At 34.5% G+C, this 19,357-nt stretch overlaps 1 protein-coding gene and 1 long non-coding RNA gene across 5 annotated transcripts; one reads left to right on the forward strand and one right to left on the reverse strand.

The window, feature by feature from the left end:
• Positions 1-3,783, reverse strand: LOC120280295. 3 transcript variants are annotated; one of them, XR_005542298.1, is made up of 7 exons: positions 2,777-3,783; positions 2,451-2,585; positions 2,093-2,209; positions 1,724-1,852; positions 1,210-1,342; positions 789-907; positions 1-329 (listed from the first exon to the last, which is right to left on the reverse strand). XR_005542298.1 is itself a non-coding variant. In XM_039287071.1 (6 exons), exons 1-5 carry the CDS (start codon positions 3,680-3,682, stop codon positions 1,256-1,258), a joined length of 1,368 nt encoding a protein of 455 aa, XP_039143005.1. In that variant the 5' UTR covers positions 3,683-3,783; the 3' UTR covers positions 1-329; positions 1,210-1,255. The 3 variants fall into 3 exon arrangements, 2 of the variants coding, with proteins under 2 accessions (XP_039143005.1, XP_039143004.1); XM_039287071.1 differs by lacking the exon at positions 789-907 and having other exon boundaries at positions 2,451-2,579; XM_039287070.1 differs by lacking the exon at positions 789-907.
• A 5,171-nt stretch (positions 3,784-8,954) lies between these two features.
• Positions 8,955-11,483, forward strand: LOC120280296. Of its 2 annotated transcripts, XR_005542299.1 has the most exons (4): positions 8,989-8,999; positions 9,360-9,418; positions 9,525-9,585; positions 11,195-11,483. It is a non-coding gene; the product is annotated as an uncharacterized LOC120280296 (long non-coding RNA). The 2 variants fall into 2 exon arrangements; XR_005542300.1 differs by lacking the exon at positions 9,360-9,418 and having other exon boundaries at positions 8,955-8,999.
• Positions 11,484-19,357: the final 7,874 nt, after the last annotated feature.

Here is a 19,357-nt window from a genome sequence, read left to right on the forward strand (position 1 = left end):
GTTAGCAAACCATATAAGTAAACAAGTACAAAACATAAATGAGAAGTACACTTGATGCAGCATTCCTGAAAAAAAGTCAAAATAAATGCTTAAATACAATTTTCAGGATTAAAAAAAAAAAATACAACATCAAGAAGCATGTCCATTGCTGAGGCCAAACAAAACTAATTTCTTTGCAGGAACAGCACTAAGCAAATGAGATATGCTCATAATTGGTGCAAAATCCATATGTAACAGGATGCACAAAAAAAGTTAGTGATCCCATGATCCAGTTTTCTCAGGCAACCAACTTCAGTTTAACATTTCCCTAACTCATCAGCAATTTCTTCCTGCATTTATGGAATAAATATCAAACAGTGGTTTCTTGTAACTTGATTTTCTGAGGTCTAGTGTTAAAAGTTATATATCCAATGGAAATTCAGTGAATGAATGAAGAAACTCATCTGTGTCAGATGCATCATAAAAGAACTATCAGAGTATAATCACAAGATTTTATGAGTAACTCAAGAGAAATCAAATTACAGTATAATTCTAAGTTCATGATTAAATAAGATGCGGTGAAGTCCAGTTTTAATAGCATTGCTTTAAAGAAGAAAGAAGAAGGCTGCTAAGAAGAGGAGACCTTTTGTTTCATTACAGAAAATGTGGAAACCATCAAAGCTAGTTTGAGAATTTCTTTTATAAAGGTCCTTCTTTTGTGACATAACAACGCAAAAAAAGGTAGCCATATAAGTAACAATAATTTGTGATATATCCATATAAGATCAGGTTTGAATTACTATACTTACCTTTGTTAAATCTCAACCTCCCTTACATCCACACAACCCATCTATCACTATTCTGCAAGCATATTATCTTCATTTGGAAGAATATCTTTCCCATCAATAAAATATTTTTGCATGATTCCCTATCAAGTATCAGAATAATTCTCAAAATTCAGAGGAAAAAATAGAAGGAAAATACAACTTATAAACAAAATTAATAAAGATAAGTTCCACACATTTGCAAGGGAAAATTTTCTATACAATTGATATTTTTCTCCAAAAAGGAGGCATTCATCAAATTAAGAATGTTGAATAAAAAATGCAAACTAATCCCAAGAGACACAAAATCATTTATATATGAAGTGGAATAATAAAGAGGAAATTTTAAACCAACTGGCTTCTCTGAGAAGCAGATCTTAATAAACTCAATAGAATGCACATTTACCTCCGCCAAAGATTACATGCCCTTAGTTGGAGAAGAGCTCAGGGGATCATTTTATATTTGTCTGTACATCAACTATTTTGTTAGTGATCTCTTTATTCATGTCAGAAGAACCATTCTCATGTATTTTCTCCTCCTGTATTCCATAACAGGAGATAATCATATTAAACACTTCAAAATATACATATATATATATATATATATATCAAAACTTTACTTGGGTTAAAATCACAACAAGAATTTATATGCAAATAAAGAAAACATGATAAACAGACAAATTTCACACTTTCATAAGTACAAATTTTGCATAAGGTGAGATTCCATAGATATGTGTTGTTGAAAAAGGGATCAGTCATCAAGTTAAAAAAGCTGAATGAAAACAGTAACCACAAATCAGTCAAATAAAAGATGTAAACCATATACACCTGAAGTGGAATAATAGTTAAGAAATTATAACCCTATAATTTGGCCTTTAAAGAATGCAAGTCAACATAAACTGAACAGAATGCATACTTACCTCTGGTAAAGCATCCATGTTCCCAGCTGGAGAGGAGTTCGCCAAATCTTCTTGATCTCCTTCTTTGGTAACAACTTCCTTAGGAACCTCTTCCGTCATCTTAGAAGGACCATCCTTATGTTTACCCTCCTGTATCCAATAACTAGGACAAAGTAAACATCTAAAAACAAATTTTCGCTAGGCTCATAATTACAAGAAAAAGTTACACCACCTTGAGTCCTGCGTGATGTAAATAACATAACAGTACATTCTCATTTCATGACCATAGTGCATGAAAGGCTAAGGTGATTCATAATTATAAACCCATATCTTATGCTTTTTTTTTTCTTTGAAAGCAAATATTCTTGACTTAATACAATACACAGGTACCTCAGGAAAAGCTTCCATATCCCTTAATGGAGAAGAGCTCACTGGAACTTGTTTGTTCGACTCTGCGTTAACAACTTCTTTTATGTCAGAGGAAGATTGCTCATGCATCCCCTGCCCCTGAATAAAATAATGGGGAAAATTCAGATCAATTACGAAAAACTGAACATTCCAAAGAGTCAAAACTTTAGCTCAAAATCACAGCAAAAAAAATACACCTCACAGTGTCTAGGACACATTCACCTTTTATACAGCCATCTCATAGTTAATGAAAGATAAAAGCCACTCATAGTTATAACAAAACCTAATTGTAGTACATCTTCCAAAGCAACATTTTAAAATCAACAGGATGCATATTTACCTCTATTAAAGATTCAATTCCCCTGCTCGGAGAAGAACCCACCACTTCTTTTACAGTCTCTACAGTCACAGCAGCTACCTCTGCAACCTGTTTGCTCATGTCAAAAGAAGCCCCTTCACATATTCTCTCCTGTATCTAATATTAGGTAAAAATCAGATTACTCATGACAAAGTAAAACATTGAAGAAAGCTTAAAACTTTAACAAGCTCAAAATGGACCGAAACAAATAACAGTGAAGCTACATTCTCACTTTTCAATCATTTCCTAGTTCATTAGCAACAAATATCACTTTTAATCATTAAAAAAAAAAAAGTCAAAGGATTAACCTGGAATTTGTCAGCCTTAGCTAATGACTGGCCAAGCGAGTCCTTTAAATCAAGAACAATGCTTGGAAGCCTCTCCATGTCCCAACCCATGACTCTGCAAACAGCATTGGCAAATCCTCGGTGCGCCTCTCTCCTCTTCGTCTTCGAAATGGACTTTGAGTGTTGAACCAACCCAACACAATTGAGGAACCTCTTTCCAACCTTCATCCCCGTAGCCCTGCAAACAAAACAGAAAAACTCCCCCTTCTCCCAATTCTTCTCATAATATCTCCTCAATGCCCCATCCTTCTCAAACAAACCCAAAAAAAACCTAAAAGCTCTAGCCTCGGCATCATCCTCCTCATACTCGTCCTCCTCCATCACATCCTCCTCATCCTCATCATCATCATCATCATCATCATCCCCATCATCGCTGGAACTCGATTTACTGAAGAATTCGCATGACGTCCTGATACCACTCTCTTGCACCCGCACCGCATCGGCCCTCGCCTGATCATCAGCAGAAAGCAACAAGTTCTTCCTCTTCTCTGTGACGGGATTAGGCCAATTGGAGAACTCTGGCTTCGACGTCGGCGAAGGCAAGCAAGGCCACTCTTCCTCCACCACAAGAGTATCAGGGGCAGAGGGAGAGACCTTCTGCTGCTGCTGCTGCTGCTGCTGCTGCTGATGCTGCTGATGCTCCTTCCGCCTCTGCCTTGATTGCTCCTTCTTCCTCCTCCCTTTTCTCTTGTTAATCTTGTTTTCTGGGTTCTGGGAGACGGCGGTGACAGCAAGATGAGAACGAGGTGGTGGAGGGGGAGAGAGATGGTTCCGGGGAGGGCCTCGGCGCCATAGGCTGTGAAGGTGGAGAACCTCGTCGAGCCATTGCCGTTCTTGGGCGGCGGTGGGGTAGCGCAGGTGGTGCATTGAGGGAATGGGAACTCAGGCCTTGGCGAACAACCGGGTCTTTTGCAAAACTAGGGGTTTCTTGGATGTTTGTGTTTTCCACTACTGTGAGGAATTAGGGATCTTTCCAGCCCCTGCACATCATTATACATGTGCCATTTGGAAATATTTTTACTTTTCTATAAAAATCAGAAGAATGTAATAAATTGTAAATCACAAAGTTTTATTTCTTCCAAATTTTTTTTTACTGGTCCCATTTTAAAATTTTTATTTTATTTTTTTTATAATTAATATATTGTTATAACTTCAAATAAATTATGTTGAACTATACGCTCTCCCTCCGCTGTTTTTTACTCCTTCCGTTCCTTTTTACTTGTCACATTAGAAACTTTGTGCAGCATTAAATAATTTTTTTAAAATTTATCTTTTTATTTAATGCACTTGTACAATTTTCAATAAATTAAAATCATGTAAGCATTAAATTATATTATCTACTAGTGATGTTTTAAATAGGGGTAGTTTTGGAAAGTAATGGATTTTTTTATAAAATATAAGTAATCAATTAATTTTAACTAATTTTTTTTAATGATGTGAATTAGTTAAATGTGACAACTAAAAAGGAGTAGTTTTCAACTTTACTTAATTCATACTGATTAAGAAAATCGGTTAAAGTTAGTTAGCTATCTAAATTTTATAAAAAAATTTATTTACTTTTCAAAACTACCTCTATTTAAAACACCATTAAAACTACTCCTATTTCATTTCTTACTCATTAGAGTAATAATTTTATAGACATGATTTACATTAAATGATTTATTTGTTAGGAATACAAAACACATTTTAAAATTATAGTATTGGAAATGTGTTTCTACTATTGAAAACCCGAAAACATTTATTAGTAAATGGTTGATTGTGATTATTGAAAATTGTACTAATACATTAAATTAAAAGGTAAAATTGGAAGAAAAAAATTTAATGCTAGACAAAAATTTTAATGTGACAAATTAAAAAGAATATAGAAAAGCCCTAAAATATGGCAACTAAAAAAGAACAAAGAGAGTATTTTTTATTAAACTTATGAAACATTAAATTATATCACCTCCAGTAAGAATTTTTTGAAGAGGGAGTCTTGGTCTTTTTTATAAAACCCTGTTTAAATTATCTGGTGCATTAAATATTTTTTTTACCAAAACACTCCCTTTGTTTGTTTTTATCTGTCGTGGTTAACCTAATCTCACGTACCAAAAAACTTAGTTATTTCACAAAATTTTATTAAAAAAATAGTTATCTTTCCAAAACTACTCCTAATTTATATCTTCACATTTCTCTCTTATATTTAATTCCAAGAAAAGAATTGAATAGAATGTCAAGATTAATTTAAAAAAATAATAAATATTTTTTTATGTTAAAAAATGACAAATAAAAAGAAACATAGATTCGTGACAAACAAAATAGAACGGAAGGAGTATCCTTAATTATTCAATATTTTTTGGTAAAAAAAATTTAAATGCATAATAATTACTCTTTTCTTTAGTTTTGGGATAACGGGAAAAGTGCTCTATGGGAAAAATGCAAAGCTCTTCGTTTTCTTCAAGCCCTCAAGACTCCTCTTTCATTTACTTTGGAAGATTGTTTATACTCCATCTAATTTGAATTGTAATTTTAAAAATTAAATCTCTAAAAATCATTATATTTAAGTGGAGTAATTTCAGTTGGAAGAAGATTAAAATGATGGGTCCCAATATTTTGAAGAGTAAAAATGAAAAACACACATTATTGACAAATTAAATGCTTAAAACTATATTAATTAGATTTCTTATTTCTTTTAAAGTAGTTAAAAGGGTCTTATATATGGGACTAGAGATAATATCTAACTACTTCTATACTGCCTAATAAATGAATTTATTTTTCTAATAGTGGAAACCACTTTTTCAATATTATTTGGAAAGTCCTTTTTATTCCCAATAAATCAATCAATGTGCACAATGTTTATGAAGCTGAAAGTGAACAGAAATTTTTTTGCAAATTTAAAAAATTTGGTAAAGATCAAAATTATTATTTTTTATATATAAATTTAGATTAACAACTTATTTATAAAAATAAAAAATTATGCACATTGATTTACTATTTATTTGCGGTGGGAGTATATTTTTTAATATGTTTCAGTCATATATTAAAAGGAGTTGAACCTCCCGCGTGGGAGTAGGAGTCAAATGCCTTAAGTGCTAGATTTGTTGTGGTGACAAAATTTTATTTTTTAAAAAATAACTAACGAAGCCGTCTCTTTTTTTGAAAAAAAATGTATTTGTATAAAAATAAAAAATGGACCACATTCACTAATCATTTCATTAAAAAAGTATTAAATATTTTTAAAAAATATATGAAATGCCATGTTGAAAATTTTAAATAGTTTTATTTTTTATATTTTTTTGAACAATCATCAATATTATGTGATGCTGAGAAGAAAAGACTAAAAATGAACATGTATTATGGGACTAAATGTATAATTTTTAGATTGAAGGACCAAAATATATTTTGGGTATATATATATATATATACACGTATAACATGCGGTTCAACTATAAAAATAATTATGTAATGAACAAAAAAAAGGTTAAATGTCTTTTATAAATGTACACCTTAAAATATCTTAGCATTCCATATTTAACTTTATAAACTATATATTTATTTCTTAAAAATGATTTTTATACATTAGGATTATAATTATTTACAAAATGAATTCATATTAAAATACATTTAATTATATATTTCTTATATGTATTTATACACCAAGATAATTCAAAGAAAAAACGGAAGATGTTTTACTAAACTGCTGATTGGATAGGCCAGAATTATGGCATAATTTGTATAATATGCCATAATTTAATATTTTCTGAGAATTATGTCATACTGGCTGTTTGGGTGCTTATTTTAGAGTATAAAATTATGACATAATATAGACATTATGGCATAAAAAAATATTCCACTCTTAGTGGAATATTTTTCTATCGTAAAAATCTCTCTCTTTTGATCCAGAGAACCGACCCACTAGTCCATTGATGGTTTCGGTCGGGTCTCCCGACCATCGGCCAACGGTCCCGACCGACGGTCCAACCAGATCCTCCGATCAACATCGATCGGTCCATCGACGCAGTCCAATCACCGGTCCATCGATCTCCCACTACAAGAAAGTTATTGTTTAAAAACAGAATATTACAAACGGAATTTATTTCGTTTCTACTCTGAACCGACTAGCAATGACAGACAAACAATCGCTTTTTAAATATAATCTAAACAACAACGACTTACAAACGACTCAATGTAAAATATCATTTATTTAAATATTAGAAAATATCCGTTTCTAATCCGTTTTTAATAGTAAAAGTGACTAGAAACGGAATTAAAAAATTAATATTTTTAATTAAATATTATTAAATATTAGAAAATATCCGTTTTTAATCCGTTTCAATGAAAACAGATCTGAAAACTAGACTTTAAAAATTAATATTTTATTTAAATATTACTAAATATTGAAAAATATCCGTTTCTAATCCGTTTCGAAATAGAAAGGGACTAGAAACGGTTTCTAAATATTAATATTTTATTTAAATATTTTTAAAAATAATTAAAAAAATATCTGTTTTAATCCGTTTCTAATAGAAAAGCGATTAGAAACGAACTTAAAAATTAATATTTTTATTTAAATATTACTAAATATTAGAAAATATCCGTTTCTAATCCGTTCCAAATAGAAAGTGACTGTAAACGGCTCTAAATATTAATATTTTATTTAAATATTATTAAATATTAGAAAATATCCGTTTTAATCGGTTTTCAATAGAAAGTGACTGAAAACGGATATAAAAATTAATATCAGATTTAAAAAAATTATTACACATCTGCTTTTCTAATCCGCTTTCAATAGAAGTGATTTAGAAACGAACTTAAAAAATTAATATTTTATCTAAATATTATTAAACATTAGAAAATATCCGTTTTAATCCGTTTCAAATAGTTCTAAATATTAATATTTTTATTTAAATATTATTAAATATTAGAAAATATACGTTTTTAAAAACGTTTCTAATAGATTCCGAATATTAAGTTTTGGGAATTGTTTCCATGTTTGACTTTTTAACATCACAAAAAAATCAAGTACATGTCCATTGTTAAAAACTGTATATATTAGCTGATATAAATTTTTAGATAAATGCTAAAAAAATATAGTTATTATTCATTACCATAAAAATTTACATAAGAGCAAGGAAATATCCTTCAGCCATACTCAAACATTACCACAAAAAAATCATTTTTTTATTTATTTTTTTAATTATAAAAAAAGGACATTCTAGAAGAAGCGCCCTCTTTCGTTCTCTTTCTCATTGTACCAAGAGTTGGGGAAACCAAGAGAGGGGTGAGGAGAGAGCGGCGAGGGTGGCGGCAAGCTGAAGATCCCCTCCCTTCTGAGTCCTCCCAAACGCTCTTCCAGATCGCCTCATCTCCTCCTCCGGTGTGCTCTCTCTCTTCACCGCCTTTATCCCCTTCTCTGTCTCCTCTGTTACCCTTCTTCTCTTCGTCCTGGTGACCACCGATGTCATTTGCATCGCTGCCAGATCGCCTTGCAACCGCGCATCTGTAAGGCAGCGCGATCGTATGCCTTCGCCGCTTCAACGGCGGTGTCAAAGGTACCAAGCCAGACATGAGATCCCTTCCGATTTGGATCTCTGATCTCCGCCGCATACTTCCCCCACGGCCGTTTCCTCACTCCACGGTACCTCCTCATATCCCGTGCTGGCTCCGGTGCCGGTGCCGGTGCCGGTTCCGGTGAATCATGCCACTCAAACACGGGCGGTGGCGGGTGCTAGATGGATAGCGCGGCGGGTCGGCGTTCTGGGTCGAATCTGAAACTAATAATGAGCGCAACTAAGTTTGGGATCCGATAACAGTAAGGATCCGCTGCTAAGTCGGTGACGAAGTCTGGTACCGCGTTGGAATCACCGAGAAGATGCTCGCGTATGAGGACGAGCACGAAGAAATCCGCTGCTAGGTTTGATTACGAGCTAGTTTTTTCTCTATGGTTTGGGACCTCTCCGGCGCCAACCTCCATCCAATCCTATCTGAATTCGCTCCATTTCGGTATGGTATTTCGATTCTATTGATATTCTCTCTTGTTGTTCCTAGGATTTTCCCCCTTTTTTCTTTGGTGTGTGTTGGGATTCTAGGGTTTGGGATTTGATGCACTTGTTTGCAGGTGTGGGGGTTTTGTGGAAGCTGTAGGAGCTGATTTGGAATTTTTGGGGGTGATTTCGTTTCTAGGTTTTGGAACAAAACAAATGAGGTTTTGTAGAAAATCAATTTAAATAAAGTTTTTTTGAGGCTATTGCTATTCCATTGTTGTTAGGAAACCATCCAAAGTTGCACAAAGTACAGGACTAGCCATGAAAGTAAATCCCCAGCATGCATTATTTAGTTTGATTCAGTCTAGCTATCTTTGTAGAGTTTGTTTCACAACCATTGAGCTATTTTTATTTTTATTTTTTCTGATATTTGATGGAGTTCTTTATTGTTGGTTTTATCATATTTTTAGGTTTTTGAATTTGAATGAATTTGCTGCTTTATTTGGGTTGTGATTAGAATTATTTGCATGTAATGATCAATAGATTGATATTTCCAAAGCACTAAAATGGCGCTTCTCCAGTTAATTGTTAGGTGAATGGACTGGTATCCTACATTTAGTTGGGACACCTCACATAGAGTGTAAGTGGCTGCACTTGTGGCTAAAAGAGACTCCTCTAGTTCCTGAATAGTTTGAGTGATCTTTTGAACCTCCATAACCTTCTGATGGTTTGTTTTCCTCCTGCAGCATGAAGAAGACATTCATTTAGGTGAGCAAGTCAACTGATGAAGCTTATTGTCTTAATACGGTAAACAATCTCAAACTTTGCCTGCAAGATTGCAGTTTGTCTCTTCAACTCAAGATTTTGATTCCGCATGTTCTCTACTATCAATACTTGTTCTAGAGTACTGCACAGGATTTTTCTGCTTCGACCAATGCCATGTCCTTGGACTTAGTTACTCTGTCGATAACCAATGCCACTGTTGTGCAAACATCAGATCATACTTTATTTATTTTATGTGTTACAATTTTGTTTGTTGTTTACCATTATTATTATACACATCAGAGCAATATTCTTTTATGGTTAGGACTTGGTTGTTGTTTGGAAGATAGCACTCTTTTATTAAGTTATTTTTTATACATTTGATAACATCATTAGATTACATCATCAAAATTTACTGGTTATGTAATTATAATCAATGTTTAGGGGCAACATGCCGTTTTTGACTTGTCTTTGATGTTAATTCAAAAGTTAAACATGCCGGTTTTTGTTAGGTGAGATTGAAAGTACAAGCTAATGATTCTATGATTAGATTAACTAAACCTACTTGTCTTCTCCTTCTTTTTATGTTTCATGTTTTTTTATCTTCTTTAATGTAATGATTGTTTGGAAAAATCCCCAATGCTTAATGCAGGTATGTCTTTTTGGTTTTTTTAATCTTAAGATTAGGGTTTTTGCCAGATCGATGATTGTTTTTTTCATGTCAAAAATTTGATCTTTTTGCAAGGGGCTTTGTGGGACTGGATTGAGTTGTTGTTGGACTGTGGGATGGGAAAAAGAAAAAATTAGGTTTGTGATTTGATTCTCGAAGATTTTTCTCATGTTGTGTTTGTGGAATTACTCCCTCTCCGATGAAATTTCATTGTTAGATGTATTGGAGATGACAACGAATGCCCTATACTCTCTATGATAACTGCAAACTATCTAGTCTTAGCATTCACTCTTATACAAGTTGCTTTTTCAATGTCTCAGTGTGTTATTTTTTTCCTTCCATGGCTCTTTCGCTGCACTTTCATAAGACTTATGTGTTAAGCTTTCTCCACTTTTGTCCACTTAGTGTCATGAGATATATATATATTATATGTTCTTTTTTTCTTTAGTGCTTCATCCTGGTTTAGGTTTCATGGTGAATCCATAGGCTGGACTAGAGATGCTTGGTTTTGTTATGCTGGTATTGAAATTTAATGTTGTTAAATTTGTGTATTAAGGGGAATTTTCTTTTGGTTTACTCCCTTTCAGTTTGGTCATTTGTCTCATCTTTTCTCCTGTGCTGTTATTTAGCAGTTCCATTTATTAATGAAGTTGGTTATTTTGCTCTTGTATACCTTGTAACTATTTCTGTATTATTTCGTTTGTTTTGTCTTCATATGATTTCAATATGATTTCAATATGATTTATCTTTATATATATATATATAATCAATTTTTTCATCTATCAAAAAGGATAAAACCCTCTAATACCTCTAAACTTTTAGGTCAATGTTCATTTTAGCTTCTAGACGAAAAAAATATTTGTTTTAGCACTTAAACGATATAAATGTTTGCATAATCTATAAATGGCATGAAAAGTCGGGTTTATGGAATAGGGTCCCAAGCCTGTATCTTTTATCCACATTCATCTTCGAGTTTGTCCACAGGTTCATCATCTGAGGCACTACATGCTGAGGTTAGAGATTTGCATCAAACTCTTAGTCAAGTCCAAGATAGTGAGGAGAGGTTTCAACAGACACTTGGCCAAGTACAAGATAATAACAAGGAGCTTCAACAAAATTTGCTTGAAATGAAAGAGAGACCACACAGGACTCACAACCATTTATTGGCAATCATAATGTTGACTTATAATTGTATTTGTCGTATACTTATTATTTTGTGTTGAACATATATACTTAAACATTTATTTTTGTATGAATTGATGAGTTTATCTTATTTATTAGCATTGTAGGTTAAAAAATTATGTACTGGGTTTTTAAAAAATCAGGGATATAATTTTTATTTTATTTTATTGACTTAAATGTTAGAAATGGATTAGAAACGGATTTATTTGTTTGAATATTGTTTTTAAATTTAAAAAACTTATAGAAACGGATTAAAAACAAAAAAAAGCTATTGTTTCTAATGGGAGAACAAAAATAAAACAGAAAATATTCTGTTTGAAATCTGTTTCTAATTTTTGTAATTATGGTTTCTAAATTCAGAAACAGAATTACAACGAAATTTAGAAACGGATTAGCAACATACTTTATTCCGTTTTAATTTTTCAAAAGTTAGAAACATATTGCTTCCCGTTACTAATCCGTTTCTAATTTAGAAACGGAGCATTTTCCCGTTTCTATTTAAATTAGAAACAAGGGTATTTGAAACAAATAAATTCTGTTTCTAATCTATTTCTAAATTGAATTAGGAACGGATTAGAAACAAAAAATGTTGTTTCTAAACAATAACTTTCTTGTAGTGTCCGGTGACACGCCGGTAATCCACCGGTGGTCCGGCATGCTTCCAGCAATTGGTCATCGGTCCAACAACCGGTCCACCGACCTCCGGTGACAATCTGATGATCCACTGGTGGTCCGCCGGCTAGCCTCCGTTGACATACCGGCGATCCACCGGTGCTCCAGCCAACCTCTGACGACCGCCCACATGTCCATCGGTGGTCTAATTGTCGATCGGTCGATCTCAGTAATTTTTTTTTTTGTAACCAAACACTCATTCTATGGGAATAAAATATGCTATAATTTCTGTAATAATCATTTGCACTTCCTACATAATAAAATTATGCCATATTTTTTTATTTTGCAGCCAAACAGGCCCGAGGATGGAAGCAAGATGGGCGTCCACCAGTGAAGATATAACCATAACTCCCAACCCCCTCATGAGACACGATTTAGGAATTTAGCAAGTTGTTTATTTATATCTGCAAGGCATTTTGATAATCATTTAGGGAAAATTACTGTTTACCCCTTGTGAAATTCAAATATTCCTAAACAACCCCACCAACTTTGCCAAACTCCGGACACCCCTTCCGTTATTATTTAAGTTCCATTTTACCCCCTATCATTCACTTCAAATGGGTCCATGTTATGAAATTTTATTATTGTCTTTGAAAATTGTGAGAAAAAACTACCCAATCACATCATGTGTTTGTTTTTTGTCAAATCTTATTCTTCTTCTTCTTCCTCTCCTCATTTGGTTTGTTCGATCTTCTTCCTCTCTTCATTTGGTTTGTTCGATTTGAATTCTGCCGGTTTCCTGATAAGGTGAGAATTTCTTCAATTCGAGTGCTAATTTTCACGGTGTTGACTTCTTGGAAATCGGTGTTAGCTTAGCTGAGATATATGAGCGATGGGATCTCGATGTTTCCCGTGTCAGGGTGAAGTTTATCACACCCGATGGATATAAAACGGTTTGTCCAACAGAAAATGATGTCGACTTCCAGCGGATGTGTCACGTGTACTCCATCTTCAAATGCGTCGTAGTCGATCATGTCTAGATAGATGATGTGCCATTGTCGAATCCTACTGAAAATGAGCTATTCTCTTTGTAAGATTCTTCTCTTTTATGTTTATCTAGTTGTATAAGTTCATTACTGTTTAACTGTGTCATTCTCTGTTTAAATATATTACGTTTTCATTTAAACATTGTCTTCTTCGTTTAATATAATTGTCAGTATGTAACTATTTGAATTAAGGTTTAAATTGATAGTTTACTATTTAAGAACTTTTTGTCTCTGCTTAAAATATTTATCTTCTCCGTTTAAACTGAAGTGTTGGCAGGTGACAGATGACAAGTTTGTGGTATTCCTTGCACAAGAATTAATGACGCCATTAAATGTTCTTAAATTTAACATAAATATCGGAAGACCCCTTCCTCGTTAATGAGAAAAGCTCGGTCCCTCGTGTGTTTCCCTTTTTTTCTCGGATCTGAAGCGTCAACTGGCTTGTGGACTTCACACCATAAATAAGAAGGAAGACCCCTTCCCCTGGACACCCCCTCCTCCTCCTCCTTCTCCTCCTCCTCCTCTGCTTCTTCTCGGATGAGTTTCTTCTTCATGTGTCCAAGATTTTCGCTTCAGCCAGACCACATTTTTGAGATCAACAAGTTGAACTATCTTTTCTTGCCTAGGTCAAAATGCTCGCGTAATTGCCGGAATGCGGAGGATTCTCTAGTGGAGGATGACGGGGAAGCAATTAAGCGGCCGTTTTGACTTGGGTAAGATAAGAAAGTTTTCACTTATTGCTTCATTGCGGATGATTCTCCAAAGAAGGATGACCGTGACACATCCTTTATCACTTGAGATTTGTTCTTATCCTTTAAAATCTTTTCCATACTGTGCAAACATCATTATCGTCATTTAAATATCTCGCACTTCGTTTAAATATACTTTTTCCTATGTAATTATTAGTGTCTTTGTTTAATATTGTTTAAGTGTTCGTGTTCTACATTGTACAGGTTCAAGTTTATACGCATGTATGCAACCGCCGTGAGCATTCGAAGATAGAGATACTTGTTGAGGAAAGCCGAAATCTTCATGCTGGTCGTGGTGTCGATGATCTTAATAGATGAAAGAGGATCGAGTCGCAAGTGTCCGAGGTCCGACTAGGCATTTTAAATGTTTAAATATTTAAATGAAACATGCTTATTTGAGTGTTAACTTTTGATATTTAAACAAAGGGCATTGTAAATGTGTAAATTATCTTAAATGAAACAAACTTATTTGAGTGTCAACTTGATTTTTAAACAGAGACATTCTCTCTTAATGTTTTACTTAAACATTTTGGTTTAAACAGAGACAATGTTTTTCAACAGATAAACTTAGAAATCAAACAATGAAAATGATATTTAAACGATGTCGGAACTCATTCAATTTAAACAATAACATTAAACAGTTAAATCAAAATATTTAACAGATTACTTATGTGTTTAAACGATATCGAAACTAGTTAAATAGTGAACAAGTTGCTCAAGTGTTCTCTTGATGGAGGCTCTGTTAGTGAACACAATGTCAGTAAAAGCATTCAATTTAAACAATAACATATATTTTTAAATAGTAAAATGATAATATTTAAATGGTTTACATATGTGTTTAAACGATATAAAAAAGTCATAAACAGTGGACCAATATTTCAAACACTAAATCACATTTATTGAACATAAAATCTTCACGTTTAAACAGAGACTTGTGGGACATCTTCCATCAGCTACTTGTGCGTCGCTTACGCCCATGCAAATCGTCCTATGACAGGTAGGTCATCGATATAGTCAACTATCCAGTTCCGAACCGAGCAAGACATGTTTGGGAAGAGGATTATACCCATGAGGTACACCATCAGGAGCTTGACAAATTTTTCTTCTTCTCCCCTCTACTGATGGAGGCTCTGTGTCTCTCGTAGGTTTTGGAAAAAAATCCATCTTGAACACAATGTCAATTAAAGCATGCAATTTAAATGATAACATATATTTTTAAACAGTTAAATGATAATATTTAAAGGTTTTACATATGTGTTTAAACGATATAAAATGGTTTTAAACAGTGGACCAATAGTTTAAACACTAAATCACATTTGTTAAACATATTAGTTTGACATTTAAACAGAGACTTATGATAAGGTGAGAACTTTCCTTCGAGCAATAACAATATGGAAAGCGAAGAAGAACTTCAGGCCAAGGATGCCCGGCAGAAAATAAAAGCTGAAGTGTTGGAAAGAGGAAGAAAAGTATAACCAGCGACAGTAATGATTGTCTCTAGGGATTACCCCTTTTCGGTCACTTCAACTAGGTCCATGTTATGAAATACCTTTTTTGACCTTGAAAATAGTGGGAAAAATACCGCCCGATCACATCATGTCTGACCTTTATGCATATAATTGTGTACTTTTTTTTGTTTGCCTTTCTGCTTGCTTTTTGTGAAACAAAGTTTAGAAGGCTGTTTACATCATCTTATTATTATTCTTCTTCTTCTCCTCATTTGGTTTGTTCGATTTGAGTTCTGCCGTTATATTATGGAGAGTTTTTGTGGCATTGCTAGATACAACAGGGAGGGAAAAGTGCTAATGTTCACGGCGCTGACTTCTTGGGAGTTGGTGTTAGCTGAGATATGTGAGCGATGGGGTTTCGACGTTTCCTGTGTGAGGTTGAAGTTTATCATACCCGATGGATATAAAACATTTTGTCCAGTAGAAAACGATGTCGACTTCCAACGGATGTGTCATGTGTACTCCATCTTCAAATACACTGTAGTCGATCTTGTTGTTGAGACAGACAATGTGCCATTGTCGAATCCTACTGAAAATGAGTTTTCCTCGTTGTAAGATTCTCCTCTGTTATATTTATCTGGTTGTATAAGTTCATTAGTGTTTAACTTTTCTAATCTCTGTTTAAATATATTGCGTTTTCATTTAAACTTTATCTTCTTCGTTTAATTTATTTGGCATTATGTACATATTTGTATTAACATTTAAATTTTGATTTTATCATTTAAACACATTTTGTCTCTTCTTAAAATATTGATATTTTTTATTTAAACTGAAGTGTTGACAGGAATTCGGATTCTACGAGCGCACCCGGTTAACCCCATGGCGATCCTGACGGTGTGGGATGCCTTCCTTCCTCTTCAGATCATTCTGAAGTGTTGCCGTTGGATATCAGATAACGTTTTGAAGGCGTTGAACATTTCAGGGGCGCACTTCGAAATTTTACAATCAAACAAAATTTTGATTTCAAATTCATAAAGAATGAAAAACACCGGGTAACTGTGGAATGTGCTGCCGTTGGTTATGAATGGCGCCTTTATGCATTAAAAGAATATAATAAAAATACTTTCAGAATAAAGACAATCAACTCGTCACACACTTGCGGTGGTGGACTAGGATCGACCTCACTTCCGAAAGCGTTTACAAAATGGGTAAGCGCTCGAGTGATTCAGAAACTCAAAGACCGGTCTTTGTATAAAGCCATCGATATTCAGAAGGACATGTTGCGGGAATATGGTGTCCACATTCCATACAAGCAGGCTTGGTTGGGAAAAGAGCTTGCCCGGGTGGTCCTCGACGGCAGCGACATCTCTAGCTATGATTTGTTGCTTTGGTACGTGGATAAGGTGGTTGAGTCAAACCCCGACAGCATTGCGATTGTGGAAAGAGATGGTGAGCATTTTAAACGTGCATTCTTTTCTTTCAAAGCGTGTATTGTGGGATTCAAGAGGGCTTTCAGGCCGCTGCTGTTTGTTGATGGTGCCCACCTCCTTGGAAAGTATTGGGGTACTCTATTGGATGCTACAGGCAAAGATGGAAAGAATGGTTTCTTCTTTGTCATCTTCGGTATTGTCGACAACGAGACCGATGCCAATTAGACTTGGTTCATATCCAAGTTAGGTGATGCTTTATACGAGGAAGGAGATTATCATGAGATAATTACATTCATGTTGGATAGGTCCAAGGGTCTTGTGAATGCTATTGGGAGAGTCTTCCCTTCTTCTCCACATGCATATTGTCTTCGTCACTTGGAGGCCAATTTTATGAAAGCCAACGTCAGACTTGGGAAGGCATTGAGGGAGGAGTGTTGGTCTATATATTTTCGTATTGCGTGGGCATCCACGACTAAAGAATTCGATGATACCGTGAATGAACTACAGGCAACATCACCCGAAGCCCATCATTGGTTGATTAATAAATCGGATATGGCACATTAGTCGAATTATCTATTCAGAGATGAATGTTGGGGTGAGATGTATTTAAATATCACAGAGTCGTTCAATGCTTGGATAAAAGAAGCTCGACATTTACCGGTGACGGAAATGGTCGACTCCATAAGCTATTCGAATGTTGATTTACATTTAAGAATTGGTCTTATCCTTTAAAACATTTTAGAAATGTTCAAATATTATTGTATGTGTTTAACTATCGACCTCATTGTTTAACTTATAATAATATTGTTTAACCAAATGTGTTTATGTTTAACTATCAATGTCTTTGCTTAAGCTTGTTTGAGATTTATGTTCTACGTTGTACAGGTTCAAGTTGATGCGCATGTTATGCAATCGCCGTGAGCAAGCGAACAAATGGGAGACCTACTTATGCCCGGACATACATTCGAAGTTAGAGATACTTATTGAGGATAGCCGAAATTTTCGTGTTGGTCATTGTATCGATGATCGTTATGAAGTGATTGACCAGTGCAGCAACTCTGTAGATCTTGCCATCAGAAAATGCTCATGTCGCAGGTGGCTGCAATAATGCAGACATACACCAATATTCATCGATTTATTAGCGGCTACTTCACCGTCGATAATTACAAACTGGCGTATAAGGAAGCTATATTCCCCATACCCGACGATGACAAGCCTACGGACGGAAATCGTGAACTGCGTCTGCGACTGCCTGTGATGAGAAGAAAACCTGGGCGTCCTAAATGGAAAAGGATCGAGTCACAAGTCTTTCAGGTCCGTGAGTTACATTGCAGCCGCTGCCACGGCTCCAGTCGCAATCCCAGATCTTGCAATAAAACTGTCGCCCACTAGCCATTATAAATAAGTTGATTTTTGAACAGAAAAACTCTTATTCTTACAGTTAACACATATATTTAAATAGAGACATTGTCAGTTTAAACAAACAATACTTATTTTAACAAGTGACTACATTATTTTAAACGGAAACACTGATATTTAAACAATGAAATTGAAAGTTAAACAATGAAACTGTAAGTTAAACAATGAAACTGAAAGTTGAAAAAAAAAAGAGTCAAGTATATAAGTATAGAGACTAGTAAATTAACATTGACAAAATTTGTCATGTTCTTTGAAAACAATGAATTGAATTTAAACTGGTTTACATTTGAAAACAAACAAAAACTAGGAATTCTATCAACCCACTTTCGAAGATTCCCCTTTGTCAGTAATGTTGGCTGCCCTCCCCTCCTTAAGTATGCGGGAAACATACTTTAATCTCAGATAAGGGACGTCCGTCTACGGTAGCTGTAGCTTTTCATTGGCGAGTAATTGCTCGATAAACTGCATGACATAGATGGCGCAGTCGACACTTACTTGTTTTTGTCATGGGGTTTCAATATCGTGAACTAGTGAGTACTTTGAGGTCATCGACTCGCCGAACTCCATATCGATACAAATGTCGAATAGCCTCCGCTATGGAGGTATACAAGTTGAGATTAGAATACTGATTATTTACCAGACACTATTAATCAAGCACAATTTATTAAAGAACTTACCATTTCTAACACATCTTTATCGTACTCCTCGCTTTGGCATGAAGAATAATGCATGTATTCTTGTTTGTTATTGTCAAGGACCACAACATGGAAGTGCCCATTCATGATTATCGGGAGGATGACAATTTCAACATCATGCAAGTTGTGCGCGGCATCTCCGATCATAGCCATAGTAGTTTCGTGTGCGTCGTCTTGCTTTGACATAAACAGCGGCAGTGGTCGTGTGATAGAGGCACGCTTCTTATAAGGATATGGCACTATACTCAGTGTCTTTTGTATTATGCATACGAAAGTGTCCATCACATCGTCTGAGACCATCTCCTTCCCCTCAAGCAGAGTAAATAGTCTGGACCGTGTGGTGCTGAGAGAGTCATTTTTCCATACGACAGTGCTGCGGTTAAATGGTAATAGAGATACTTAAATTAGACTGTACTTATTTAACTGATATAGCAAATGTTTAAATGATATTGCAAATAATTAAACGTTATATATATAAATTAAAGGTTAACATATAAGTTTAAATAACAACATAAAAACTTCAAACTTACTTGTCCATAGGGCAGTTAATGAAGATCCTTATCAAC

The sequence above is a fragment of the Dioscorea cayenensis genome, chromosome 17 (genome assembly GCF_009730915.1).
Source record: "Dioscorea cayenensis subsp. rotundata cultivar TDr96_F1 chromosome 17, TDr96_F1_v2_PseudoChromosome.rev07_lg8_w22 25.fasta, whole genome shotgun sequence".
Classification (NCBI taxonomy): domain Eukaryota; kingdom Viridiplantae; phylum Streptophyta; class Magnoliopsida; order Dioscoreales; family Dioscoreaceae; genus Dioscorea; species Dioscorea cayenensis.